General features: G+C 40.9%; 1 protein-coding gene across 1 annotated transcript in view; it reads left to right on the top strand.

The window, feature by feature from the left end:
• Positions 1–14867, top strand: part of mdga1 (MAM domain containing glycosylphosphatidylinositol anchor 1) — a gene marked incomplete at its 3' end in the record, with an annotated part of 217785 nt that overhangs the window by 122094 nt on the left and 80824 nt on the right. The window contains exons 4-5 of the mRNA XM_083912466.1: positions 6396–6592; positions 11622–11754. Coding sequence (XP_083768592.1) covers positions 6396–6592; positions 11622–11754 — 330 coding nt within the window. The remainder of the gene's footprint in view (positions 1–6395; positions 6593–11621; positions 11755–14867) is intronic.

Below are 14867 nucleotides of genomic sequence, written 5' to 3'. Positions count from 1 at the left end.
AGTTAGACAAATTACATTGCACCAATCATTATTGTAGATCCAATTCGATTTTATACAGAGATATAAATTATGCTGGAAAAGTCTCATCTCAGTTTCATCTCTCTTTCATCATTTGTTTTTGGCTAATGTCTAAGGCACCCATGGAGTGAGAGAGACATAGGCCCATGATCAGCAGGTTGAAAAATTCAAAAGAGCTGTGATTTTTTGCTATTATCCTTAAAAATATGCCTAAATCAATCTTTACTTCTCAACATTGCATTTTAAATAGAGGCAATGTTCTCGTTATTTCCAAATATGGGCCTCATGCATGTTTTATGTCCTCTTTAAGGCGATGTCTATGAGCAGAATGCTGAATAATTGACGAGACGCGCGCTGGATCAAACGGCAAGTCTGCTTCTGTTTGTGCCTCTCTGTATGCACAGGCTGTTCTCTATGTGCACGTGGCTGTGTGCGTGTGTGTTTGTGTGGTGGATAGCCTATAAGACTGTTTTAAATTGTTTTGTGTATGTGTGTGTGTGTGTGTGTGTGTGTGTGTGTGTGTTTGTGCGCAAAGTTGAAAAAAAGGACTCTGTCAGAGTTGGATTTTTTTTTCTGCATTTGGTGTGATGGTCACTTATTACTGCAGACTGAAATATGTTTGGACCTGTAGTCCATAGAAAGTGATTTTAGTTTTCTGGACGTTTCAACTGTTCAGTCTTGGTTACATCCAAATGTCTATCTCATAATTACCCATCAGAACACTGCCTTTGTGTCCCTTGTCACCAAAGGCAGATCAATCTATCTATCTTGTTTTTGTCTCTTGTTTTTTTATTTAGTTTTTTTTAGGAAATTGTTTTTGACCAGTGATCAGTGATCAAATGCTGATTATAGGAATATTGTGGTTGCACAGTTATATATCTGTTTATCCTCCAAGTTAATAAAAGTATGCATGACTTGTATTAGTGAACAAAAAATGGTGCTTTGGATAGACATGTTCTTACTTCAAGTCAATCACTGACAATAGATGATGAATCTTTTCTGATTTGAATTTAAATCAGATGTACTAAAATCCAATAACATCCGATTTAGTATGCTCAGAGATAAGTTTGCTCATCATCTCATCTCATCTCATCTTCAACCGCTTATCCGGAGTTGGGTCACGGGGGCAGCACCTTTAGCAGGGGACCCCAAACTTCCCTTTCTAATGTCAAATGTTTGCACGTTACTGTACTTCTTGTATGATATCCTACAAACCTGTTGATGGGAATACTTTGCAATAACTTCGGTTCCTCTCACTTTTTATCCAGCACCATCATCAGGTCAAAACACCAATGCATAAAATATTTTGGTTAATCACCAAATACCTGCAAAACTAATGCCATTCTCACAGCCTCAGCTATACTGTAATTTGTGTTTTGTGCTGATTGACAAATGTCAACATGCTTGTGTGCTAAGTTAAGGCAATGGACATGGTGAACATTGTATCTGCTTATCATCAGAATATAGCAATCATAACTACCCTTACTCACACAATCACCTCCCCTCCCCCAACCATCCACACACACTCTCTCTCTCTCTCTCTCTCTCTCTCTCTCACACACAAACACACACACACACACAACCGACATCTTTTTCTTATTGCATGCTCACACTCAATTGAACCTGTCAACTTCTCTTTGGTCCCCTAATGGCCGTCTGCTACGATAGAGCTATTAGAGTACAGGACATGTTATTGGAAATCAAAGAGGATTTGGAGTCCACGGCATCCTCCTGCTGGGGAAAGCACCCAGTAGAGGTCAACTTGTTAAAAAAACACACTCGGTCAACCCTGACTGCCCAGATGGATTGCTTCTGAGTAAATCTCTGTTTCCAACATTGCCATGGTTACTCTGGTTATTTACGGAGCAATTTATGAGGTGTGATTGAGAAGAACTAATGGCATGCAGATATCTTACTGGGAGTCTTTAAATAGAAAGTATGCATACATGTAACTCTTTGTGAAATTAAATCATTGCCTCTTTTTCTTTTTTTTGCATTGCCACTCATGATTGAATCAACTTTTCAGGGTTGAGAGGTTTGGAACAGGGTTATAAATTACATAACTTGGTTTGAAAATACATGAGATAACTCTTTACAAGGTCTGATGGTTAAAACTGAAAAAAAAATGTTGTTGCCATGCATGCTCACGCTTGGGTTATTGTCTTAGCTTGCAGGGTAGTCACTGGAATTCTGATCACAATTCTGATCATATGATTCTGTAGGAAAAAAGCAAACACAGTTTGTACAAGAGTGCGTCTTTCTGCTAGTTAGCGTGCCCTGGAATTTGATTCAAAACAACAAACATCATTTTCAAAAGCAAATATTATTGGAATATATGACCAAAATTGCACTCTGCCTAACCCTTCAGGGAATAGGCTACCGTGAAGAAGTTGGTAATTTTGAAGCACATGCTGGCACGTCAAAGGGTTTCTGGATCAGTTTTTAATATTTATTGAGATGAACTGGGACCTGAGAATATTCTGAGCAAATAGTAGTAAAATACTTGACAGTGTTTGCCTCTAATGAAAAATAAATTGTATTCAGGCAGCTGGTCTAACTGGATCTGGTTTCCTGATCAAGACTCTATGAAACACATTGCTGAATTGCCCCTGTTGAATGAATTTGTGTCAACCAGATAACAGAGCATGCTAGAGACATGGCTTTTTAGTTATTTTCTTTATCAAAAAATTAAGCAGAAGTCAAATTTATTCATGAAGTGTGATTTTAACTGTTTGCCATTATGTCATTGTTAAAGAGCTAAAACAACAGCAGAGTAAGTGGCAGTTTTTCAATTTCCCAGCTTTTTTTGCTCTCTGTATGTTGAAAATAACATCCAGTGACCTGTTCTAGGTAACTAAGACACAATCTTTGACCTTGTAGATTTAAATCCAGTGTGTTATGATATTTATAGCCCTGGTCCTTCCAGTTTCTCCAGAACAACTATACAATAAAGTACAAATGCCTGGGGTCGATGGATGGGGCAAACAAACACAGGACTTTCATGTCTCGTGTGAAACCAAAAGTCATCGTCGACTTATGTTACCATGTAAGTTAAATAATGTATGTAACACTTTTACTTATATGACTTACATTATGTATTTAACTAACTTTCTTATTTTACACCAAACCACAATCTTTCCCTATACCTAAACAAGTAGTTTTGTTGCCTAAATGTAACCCTACCCTGCATAATAAACAACGATATCTAAGGAGTATAGCATACCAAGCTGCTGTATGTGACTGATTAGGGGTGAGAATGTGTTGATACAAACGATACAGAAATCAGTAATGAGTGAAAATACTACTTCCCAGTTCCTGCTAGCAAGTAGCTGTGTATTTCAAAATGTGAAGTCGGAAAGAAAACATGTATTTCTGTAATAATACAATACAAACATCATTCAGTGGATATTTTAAGTCACTGATAATTTAGCATGGATGAAAGGTAGCTTAACGTTGTCTTTTCTATCAAAAGATAAATCTGCCCCCTTAATACCCCAAATCAACAGATTTTGAAGCAGGATATAAACCAGAGCGAACATGCAAAGGCTTATCTTGGAGGACACACATAAATCAGAAATTGTTAGTAGCTATTATTGAACTGGAGATTGAAGGTGTCCCTTTTTATCACATATTATTAACAAATGTATTGATTACGTGCTTTCTCTACATGGATTAGTCCAAGTTAAGGATTAGATTAAAGTACATTAAAAGCTGTGGCACAGTGTGCAAGTGATCTAAGCTGTGTGCAAAGGCAGGACATTGGGGAAATCAGAAGCTTCATTAAAATTTCATATAGTGTTTCTGTACACTTGCAATTTCACCTTGTGTTTCTATTTACTTAAGGGCCCAAATTGAGTCATGTTAGGCTCACCCTGGGAGCTTGGATTGTGAAAAGCTTTAACAACACAATTTTCATGTGAAAAAGGCTGTATGTGTTGTCATAGTTATTTCCAAGACCTCAGTAAAGGGATCTTTGAATATAAAGACAGCAGGAACACTTTTGTGTATTCCAGTGAGAGGTTTGTATAAAATTAGTTTAGTTTTTGATGGTGGTATAGGTAAGATATATATATATATATATTTAGTTTATTTAACAGGGACAATGCATGGCTCTCAGCCGTACCAGAATTAGTTCCTCGCTAAATTTCATCTGTAGTCCCCTAATATTAGCTATTAACATGCTATTATGCAATATATGAACATGCAATGTGGACCTCTGAGTGACTCTACAGTGTTTGGTCATTTATAGTTATGTGATGTGCTTCAGGATTTACTTGTCTGTATCTGTGTCTGTCTTTTGCAATCTGTCACTCTCCACCTTCACGACTTTCATAGTGTCACAAAACAGACAGAATGACAGCAGATAGTCACTCTCACTCACTCTCTGAGACACACACACACCACACACACAAACACACACACACACACACACACACACACACACACACACACACACACACACACACACACACACACACACACACACACACACACACACACACACAATGATGCTTGCTAGCTGAGGCTTTACCTAAAGGAATAAAATACAAATCCATTAAATTATTTAACAGTGAAAGCCAATTTTCTAAAAACATATCTTTTTTATAAACATATAGCACTGAATAAAGACATTGGTTTAATTCAGTGGATTTCAAAGTAATAATGGAAGTCATTGCAAAGTCTGATCAGTTTCTTAGCACAGGTGTCACCTAACCTTCTGCAAATTTTGCTTTGATTTTTTTTGTTGTTAAACTATTGTGAAGATTATTTGATGCAACATCTGCAGTTGCAAGTGTTCATATCATAGTTTCAGTGACGTACCCATTCTGAAACACCCTTTTTTCTGTCACATCCAGCCAAGTTTCTGCAAACTGTACCTATTATCAAAGCATGCACGATCGTTATGTCACATCCTAATAAATGGTAAATCTGTTTCACCTCCCATTTGAAATTGAAAGCCTTCATGCAATGTGAGGTTTTCTTTTTTTTGGAGTCATGAAGATCACCTGAATGAGTTCAAGTTGCCTCTTTGTGTTTATGTGCCAATCTTTACTCGGAGCTCTAACCATCAAACTATAAAAGTCCTCCCTTTCTGTGCTGCTGAGGCCGCACACACTTAGATATAGGTCCAAATGCAAGTGCGAGTGCCTGTGTATGTGACACAGCCCTTGTGTGACAGCTGTGCCCTTTTCAACGGCACTCAAAATTCGAGAATGCTTATCCACACATTGTTTCTCTTGAAAGTGTCAACCAAGGATACATCAAATATAAGTACTTCCCTCCTTTCTTCATCACATGTTGTTCTGCAATGCTCACAACTGAAGTAAGGAACATAGTTGCTGAGCTCTTTTCTATAGCTTGCACCGTCTCTTCTTGATATGGTGTTGCAGGTTTGACACAAAAGGGACTGAGGGACAGGGGCAGATAAGAGACAAAAAGGAAGGAGAGAGGTGAAGAAAGGCAGGAAAGGGTGGTTGGGTGCTACCCTGCTGTTGGGAGAAATTGTTTCCATGATGTTTAAAGTCCGCAAAATTCCAATTCGGCAGCAAAAAATTTGAATTACCCACGCACACACACACAAACACACACACACACACAAACACACACACGCGCGCGCACACACACACACACACACACACACACACACACACACACACACACACACACACACACACATGCAGTCAAAGCGCGTGGCGGAGGGGATAGAGAGGGAGGGATGGATGGTGATGAGCAGTGAAAGTGGCAGTGAGTTTTGGAGAGATGGCAGAAACCAGGGGAGAGCAGCCTCCATGGTCGTGACAGCATCTGAAATCCTAGCCACCGAAGGAAAAGAAAAGATGACACTTCCATGGAGGAAATGCACAGGGAAACGAGGCAAGCGGGAGGAAAGAGATAAAAATGACAGAAGAAGTACATAAAAATAGAGTCACAACCAGAGTGGGAAACTGGCAAAATGCACAGATTGCTCGGACATTTGTGCTTGTTAGAAGCCATGATCGATGGGCAACTGTTTGGACAGTTTTGGTCAGTGTGGGCAGGCAGTTCAGCCAACAAACAGCACTTGTTTGCCCTTATTTACACTTGTGTCCCAGTTACCAAATCCCAATCCTGCCACACATAATATTGCCAATGTTTTGCCCAGAAAAGGCAACAGCATCATAAACTGAAGGTTATTCAAACTATGCATACTCTTTAAAAAAAAGTGCTTTTCTGAAACTGTACCCCGTGGTTTCCTTGCTGTTTATTTTTGTGTGTGGCACAATAAGGCCTTAAAGAACAAGCTTCTGGGGTATAATAAGCAATAGACCTATTCTCCCTCTGCAGCAATACATGACTCCTCATGCTTTAATTTTTTGTTCCTTTGCTGTGTTTTGTAGACCTTGACACACCTGTTCTGACGGTGCACCAGACCATCAGCGATGTGCGTGGCAGTTACTACCAGGAGAAGACGGTGTTCCTGCGCTGTACCGTCAACTCCAACCCTCCCGCACGATTCATCTGGAAACGTGGGAACATGCTCATTGAACAGAGCAAGGACAATGGAGTGGACATCTACGAACCGCTTTACACTCAGGTACATGAACAACTACACAGCACAGCTGTTTGCCGTCAATATCTGTATTGCACTCTTGTCTTTATGTGACTCACAAAAATCCTCCCCACTGAATTATGTCCTCCCTTACTCTCAAGTTTTACTTTGTCTTATAAAAACAATTTCACTCTAAATGGCTTTATTTTGTTGTTTTGTTTCAACTCATTCTCTCTGACATAAAGGGTCTACATTTACTGTAAAGGAACTATGGCTGTGATCCTGACTTGTGACATGGTTACTTTACAAAAAGCCCTGTTCACACGTCCACTATCTGTGTAATTTGTTACTGCTGTGTGGTGAAGCTGGTCCGGGATTATTTTTTAGACTTAGGTTAGGGTAATAGTAGCTCTGCTCTTTATTAGATTTGAGGAAGTTTATCAACCCAAACTAAACATGCTATTTCATAGTGTCACTTTCACCATATGCATCAAAGTCCCCGTCCTAAAACCTTTTCTCCCTAAAATGTTAAAAGAGAAACATATTGTTTGAAAATACTAAAAGCATCAATCTAATCTCGGTTTTACTTGTCTGTGTATGGGAGCTAAAAGGTTATATGAAATACAAGTCAGCCAACTTATGAAGCTAACATTAGCTTGATGAGCCGGCTATCTGGAGCTAATAACATCTGTAGTCATATATATACTGCAGTTTCTCAGTGAAACACAAAGACTAGCCAGTGAGCACTACGGGGAAACTAACAGTTAACCAGAGAGTCACCTGAGTTCTTAAATATTTTCCCAAAAAGTACAGAGAATTATGAGAGTAAGCGCCATGGGCGGCACAACTTCTGTTGACCACACACAACCAAGTTAAACATGCTTAAGTTGTAGTCTACTCCATTGCTACCAAAGAGAGTCTGCAGTCGCTACTGTTGCAACTGTAAAATGGTGGATACGTTTTTTAGAACGTCGCAATGCAAAATTACTTGTTTCAGTCCAACAAAATTTTATAACTTCTAGATGAGCCAGACTATTTAATTATTTGACCTCAATTCAAGTTAGCATAGTGCTAAGGTTAGCTGTCTCAGACTGGAAGTATCTTGTGATCAGTTAGGAGAAATCAAACTCCCCTCCCACATGGAAATCAGTTAGACTACAGGCAACTAGAAAACAATCAGTTGCACACTCCCTATACTTTACTTAGACTGTATCTTGTATTGTTGTTTGTACAGTGCAAACATTAATCAAAGCAGAGTGTCTTTAGCACATAATTGCATTAGACTTAGACTTAGACTTTTCTTTATTGACCTCTTTCGGATGTCCCAAAAGGAAATTGAATGTCCAGCAGCTTCAGAAACACAAGGGAGTGTATAAAAATAAAAAACAGGATAACTAATAAACTCTTAGCTAAATATATACAGAAAGTATACAGTATATACAGTAGACAATAAACTCTTAGTCAAATATATATGAGGTTGATGTAAGAATACAGGTAAAATAAAATTCACGGAAAATGAGATCAGATAAGTTAAATGTAGATGAAATGTATAAGATAAAATATGTATGTGTATATGACAGAAAATTAGCAGTAAGAGTAAATTATTGCACTTATGTGGTGGATTATGTTATTGCGCAAAGAAAAGAAGATAAGTGTATAGGTATGTATGAGTAGATTATTAATTGCACAGTGAGTGGCTCCCACTCCTTTCATTCTGTCCTCTTTATTTTCTCCTCCCCCCGAGTGAGGAGTTGTAGAGGATGATGGCCTGAGGGACAAAGGAGTTCTTGAGCCTGTTGGTCCTACACTTGGGCAGGAGCAGACTTCCACTGAACAGGCTCCTCTGGGTGCTGATGACGGTGTGCAGGGGGTGGCTGGCATTCTCCATAATGTCCAGCAGTTTGTCCAGTGTCGTCCTCTCTGCCACTGTCACCAGCGAGTCCAGTTTCATGCCGACCACAGAGCTGGCCCGTCTGATCAGTTTATCCAGTCTGGAGGTGTCCTTCTTGGATATGCTGCCCCCCTAGCACACCACAGTGTAGAAGAGGACACTGGTGACCACAGACTGCTAAAACATCCACAGCAGTTTGTTGCAGATGTTGTCGCAGTCTCCTCAGGAAGTACAACCTTCTTTGTGTCTTCCTGTACAGGTAGCTGGTGTGTGTTGTCCAGTCCAGTTTATTGTCCAGCCACAGCCCAAGGTATTTCACCGCCTTCACCTCAGCTCCCTCTAGCAGGAATGGTCGCGGTCTTGGTCTGGACCTCCCAAAATCAATGACCAGCTCCTTCGTCTTGGAGTTGTTGAGATGTAGGTGGATATTGTGGTCCCAGAGAAAAAATACTCCACCATACTCTGTTACTCCTCCTCTGTTGTCCCTGATACATTCCACGATGGCTGTGTCATCGGCGTACTTCTACAGCTCCGGGTTGTGGCAGAAGTCTGTGGTGTACAGGGTGAAGAGAAGAGGGGCCAGCACTGTGCCCTGAGGGGCTCCAGTGCTGCTGACCACAGTGTCAGACATGGTGTCCTTCAGCCTGACGTACTGTGGCCTGTCAGTGAGGTAGTCTCTGACCCAGTCCACCAGATAGGGGTCCATTCCCATCCTGTTCAGTTTGTCCTGAAGTACAAGGGGCTGGATGGTATTAAAGGCCCCGGATAGGTCTAAGAAGAGAATCCTTGCTGTGCCGCTTCCCTTATCCAGATGGGAGTGGACTCGGTTCAGCATGTAGAGGATGGCATCCTCCACACCAACATCTGGCTGGTACGCAAACTGCAGGTGGTGCTGGGCGTGTTGTACCTGGGGTCTGAGTAGGCTGAGGAAGAGCTGCTCCAACGTCCTCATCAGGTGTGAAGTGAGTGCCACCTGGGCCGGTTCTTCTTTGGAACCGGAACGATGCAGGATGTCTTCAGAAGAGTAGGCACTCTCCCTAGCTGCAGGCTAAGGTGGAAGATCTGTTGTAGTGGTTCCCCCTGTTCTGCAGTGCAGGTCTTCAGTAGTCTCTGACACACTTTATCCGGGTCTAATGCTTCCCTGGGCCGGAGCTTCCTCAGCTGTCCTCTGACCTGGTCTGTGGTGATGTGAGGTGAAGGGAGTAGGAGGGTGGTGTTGTGGTTTCAGAAAGAAGGAGGTGTGTAGAGGGATGAAGGAGAGATGGCTGCAGTGGGGATGGGGGTCGGGGGAACAAGGGCTGGTTAAACTGTTGAAGGAGTCATTCAGCTCTCTGCATTGTCCCCCTGTAGCTCTGGTCTTTGTGTTGTGACCTGTGATGGTCCTCACACCTTCCCAGACCTCCCTCATGTTGTTCTCCCTCAGCTTCTCCTCCACCTTTCTCCTATAGCTGTCCTTAGCTTCTCTCACACAGTGTTTCACCTGCTGTTCTGCCTTCATGGCCTCCCTGTCACTGCTCCTGAAGGCAGCCTTCTTCCTGTTGAGGACAGCCTTAACTTCCTGCGTTACCCATGGCTTGTTATAAGGGTAACAGCGGACAGTCTTGACAGGAGAGACCACTTCTGCACAGACGTTCAGGCACTCCGTCAGACAATGTGTCATTCCCTTTATGATGTGACTATGATGTGATGTCACTGTGGGGGTTGATCAGCACATCCCAGACTGTGGTGTTGTAACAGTCTCTCAGGGCACTTTCCATCTCCAGGGCCACCTCCTGATGGTGCAAGTTGTCACCGGCTGTTTTTGGACCAGGGGGGTATAAAGTGGCTGTAGGTGAACCAGGTTGTGACCAGACTTCCCCAGTGGGGGGAGGGGAGTCACTCTGTATGCATCCCTTACATTAGCATACAAGAATCCCCCCACCTTTGCTTTTTCCACTCGCTTCTGTGTCTCTATCGGCTCTCAAGGCAGTGAATCCAGGCAGGTCCACATTAGCATCCGGTACGACATGGTTAAGCCATGTCTCCGTAAAGATGAACAACTGCTCTCACGGTAGATCCACTGGTTGTTCAGCGCGGACAGTAGTTGATCTTTTTCGGCAGTGAGTTCACATTCCCCATGATTAAGAAGGGAATCCATGGCTTGTATTGCCTCCAATTCTCCGCTCGCTCGGCCTTTAGCTTTGCCCCGGCCTTGCAGCCCCTGGATCTCCTCCTTAGCTCCGACGGGACGGGGTGTCGTATCCCTGCTCGTCCTTTTGTGCGTAGAGCCAGAAGTTCCTCTCTTGAGTAATTGAGAAAACTTAGAAACTATAGAAATATCCATTATATATATATATAAAACACACAATCTCTTAAAAGTTAAAAAGAAAGAGGTTAAAATAGGGTAAAAGAGCTAAAAATAGCTAAAAACCGGAGAGCTACTGGAGAGGCAGCCGTCTCCTACAACCCAAGGCTACTTTAATACTTTAGCACAACCTTTCTCTTTTTCTCCACTTATCAAAGCATCAATCAGCCACATAGCAGTGCCCCCCTAGTTCAATTAGTTAGACAGCAGAGTTCTTCCCAGGGATGCCTAAGACATGATTGGCCTAGCAGACAGGCAGATATACAGTATCAGACACAAAGTCATCAGTGATCTTGAAATATATGTGTAACTCTCCCTTTATGTCCAAGAGAGTGTGTATGTATACATGAGAGGCTACTGGAGTCGAAAGAGACATTGTATTATGAGTAGAGTTGGATGGATGGATTTAGCTATTATTTTTGCACCGATATCAGATCAATTTAATTTTACTAATGGTCTCATGAAAGCTATTTGAGATGCATCATCCATACTACTCTATATAAAGATTTGAGATGCTTCAGTTGATAATCGGGGCATGTCAAATATACAAAAACAGTATGTGGTGTGTGTGTGTGTGTGCATGTGTATATTTCAGTATGTCTTTGACCCTGTTTATCACACTGCGACGCATCAAAATTTAATTTACTTTTACACAAGATTACAACCCAGTTTAGAAAAGACAGCACCTTCTCATTGATGTAATGTTTTGTAAAAGAAATGTGGTCATTAATTTTTAGAATAATGTTTATAAGCGTCTCATAATGATTATATGGTAAAATATTTTTTTGAATATTTTAGCTTGATCATGAGTGCGTGTGTGTGTGCTTCATCCCATCTAGGGTGAGACCAAGGTGCTGAAGCTTAAAAACCTCAGACCAAAGGACTTTGCTGATTACACATGCCAGGTGTCTGTCCGCAATGTGTGCAACATCGAAGACAAGTCGGTCACCTTCAAACTCACAAATGCCACCTGTAAGTTTTTGATTGTTTCTTTGAAAACACACCAAACAAAACACAAGACTAACCAATGCTTGCATGTGCAGAGACATGTACACGCGTTAAAGCAGATTTAAGATTTTCACCACCGCTGTCTCTGTATGGCTCAGGAATCTCTTGTCCCTGTCTGTCTCTTTCCCCCTCTCTCTGTGTGTCTGTCTTCCTTGCCCTTTCTTTCTCTGAGTTTTACCTACCCTTTGGCTTTTCACTCAGACTTGCTCTCGGTCTTTCTATCTCCTTGCCACCCCCTAGGGTGCTATATTGTCTATCCGTCTTGTTATTTTATTTTCTGTTGCTGAGAGCTCATCTCAGAGCCGTCAGCTGTAATGCAGTTGTCACACTCCCTGTTATCTCCAATTCACTCTACACTGCTCTGACCATCTCCACGCCACAGCCCGGCAACTCTGTTGGTTATGACAACATTGTTGCCGTTGACAACCCTGTCATGTTCGTTGTCGGACTGATACACCGCAAGGGAAAACCCCTTGCTTTTTCTTTATTTTTCTTCCTTTCTTCTTGTCTCATCGTCTAAATGCCAGCCAGCCTGAAGTTATGTTGGCAAATCTTTATAGTGCTTCATATAAGTGATTTAGTTATTTTCTAAATCCTTTTAGTATCATTAGTCTATTTTAGAAGGTCCTAACTGTCAAACTTTAAGAGACATGCGTCCTACATGCTCAAAAGGCACTTGAAGATGGGAGCACTCTTCAGGGGCTTCTGATCTTCATCCATTCTTTCTCATTATCAGAGAGCCTGAATAGATATTCACTAAAAATGTGGATACAGCAAAGTTATGATACTTACCTTAACTGAAAGGAGGCTTTAGGTTAGAAAAGCAGCCTTTTGACAACAGCTTCTTTAAATTCCCAAACCAGTGATTGAAATGAAAGATTAATACTTTAAAGCAGTAGTTTTGACATTTTGGGAAAAAAGCACATATTTGCTTTCTTGCCAAGAATTAGATGAGAAGATTTATACTCTCATATATCTCATTTAAAAATGAAGCTACAGCTAGTAACATGTTAGCTTTGCTAAGCACTAGAACTGGAGCCTGGCTCTGATTGTCCATCTAGCAGCTGTTAAACAGATAGTTTGGCTTTTTCGAAGTGTGGTTGTATGAGGTACTTATCCATAGCTAGTGTGTTACCTACAGTAGATGAGAGTTAACATGCCACCAGTTTGGACAAACAAACAGGATGGAAGCTGCTCTGGATTGGGGAAGCAGCTGCAGCAAAATTTACTTTGGTCACCCAACCTAAGGCCCAATTTAAAAAAATCGGTTTGAGTGTATGCTATATTTAGAATATTGTCACCACTATGCTAAGTGTAACTGTGCCCCACACTGCATTACACTTCAGACCAGCTGTTTGTGTCAGATTTTCTATGGCTTATGGAATAAACAAATACAAGAAAATAAAAACTAGTCATTATGACAGCAATGACAAAATGCTGTTCACTGTGTAGATGAGAATCCCTTTATGAGCTGGAGTACACAGAGGAAGAATTTTGCAGAATGAGAATAAATGGCTGAAAGGGAGACCTTCTGTGGAAACTGGAGGAAAGCAATGCCTGACAGCAAGGTAAAGCTAAAGAAAATATAGTAAATATATATATATATTAACATTAATAGTAATATATTTAATATAAAAAAAGTATATTAAAACTGAAATTTAGATGGGCCTTTTTTAGGTGGCCAAAATGCATCCACAGTAGTACATTAACCTGACTCGTCAGATGGTTTGTTTCACATAACCATTTGAAAAGACCTCATTGGATACTGATTGGAAAAGGACAGGTGCTTTCAAAACATACCCGGCAGGTGATTGGACGAACCATCTGTCTATCAAACTCTCACCAAAGTCAATCAGGAGAAGACGAAAAAAAAACATATTTTCCATCGAGAAAATCCTTCAGTCCTGTTCTCTTCTTTTAAAATATGGGTAAAGTGAATTCAGAGATGTTTTTCAAGTTAGCTCAATGCTAATGAAATAAGAATTCCACTAATGCGTTATGGAAATTTGCGACAGTGACCTCATCCCAACATAAGATCCACTTCATGAGCTTATAAAACGACATGTGTGTTCATACTTAGTTGCATATGCTTTGGCAACTGTCAATTTTACACTGTCACACTCCAGCCAGAGCACTGAGGTTGGCAAATGAACTGCTGCTGATAGTCGTCAGGACCAGACTAAAAACCAGAGGTGATCAAGCTTTTGCGGCGTCTGCCCCTAGGCTCTGGAATGGCCTGCTCTCGCATTTTAGATCAGCTAAGACCATAGAGGTTTTTAAGTCCTTATTGAAGACCCACTTCTTCTCCCAGGCTTTCAATAAAGGGCTAAGCTAGACACCTGTTTACTGTATATGTATTTTTTCTTATTGCATTGCTTATTGACCTATACAGCACTTTAGTCGTTGTTTAAAATGTGCTCTATATATAAAGTTTGAGTTGAGTTGAGCCAAAACGCTTAAGTATCACTTACAGAAATATAGTTAACCTAAAACTACCAAGTGTCATTTTTTCTTCCTGTAGCTGGTTGAGGCAACTATTTTTCAGACCATAACAGTTGAGAGAATTTTGGGTGTGGTTTCATGGTTTATGACTCCTGTGTGATCTTCTGTTATCGCGAGAATTCAGCTGTTGTGTCTGTCTCCCTGTCTGTCTGTCTCTCCCTCTCTTGTTATGCTACTTTTGTATGAAGGCCACACATCTCAACTATGACTTTTTACTTAGTCTCGACTACTTTTTTATTTACAGACTTTGAACTGACGGAGAGGTTATCAATTGGGCAATAATGCCTCTTTCAGATAAGAGATATATATTCCTGGGAGTCTTCTAAAGTGAGCTGAAGGTGGGTAAGATAAAATATAAGATACTGATAAAGTTAAGAGGAGAAGAAACACAGTTTGGCATCTCTGTGTAAGAGCATGAGAAAGAAGCTGGTGCAGGCCACTTCTTTTTTTCCCCAATTAATAAGCCCCCGGTGAATGAGACATGCTATCAAATAGAGCAGACAACACATGGGACCAGAGATGGTGAATGATGGGTTATGATGAAATAGAAATGTTTTTAACAGAGTGTGACCAAA

This window comes from Echiichthys vipera, assembly GCF_963691815.1.
Source record: "Echiichthys vipera genome assembly, chromosome: 1".
Classification (NCBI taxonomy): domain Eukaryota; kingdom Metazoa; phylum Chordata; class Actinopteri; order Perciformes; family Trachinidae; genus Echiichthys; species Echiichthys vipera.
The sequence above is the reverse complement of the archived record's forward strand: the minus strand, read 5'-3'. Positions and strand labels throughout refer to the sequence as shown.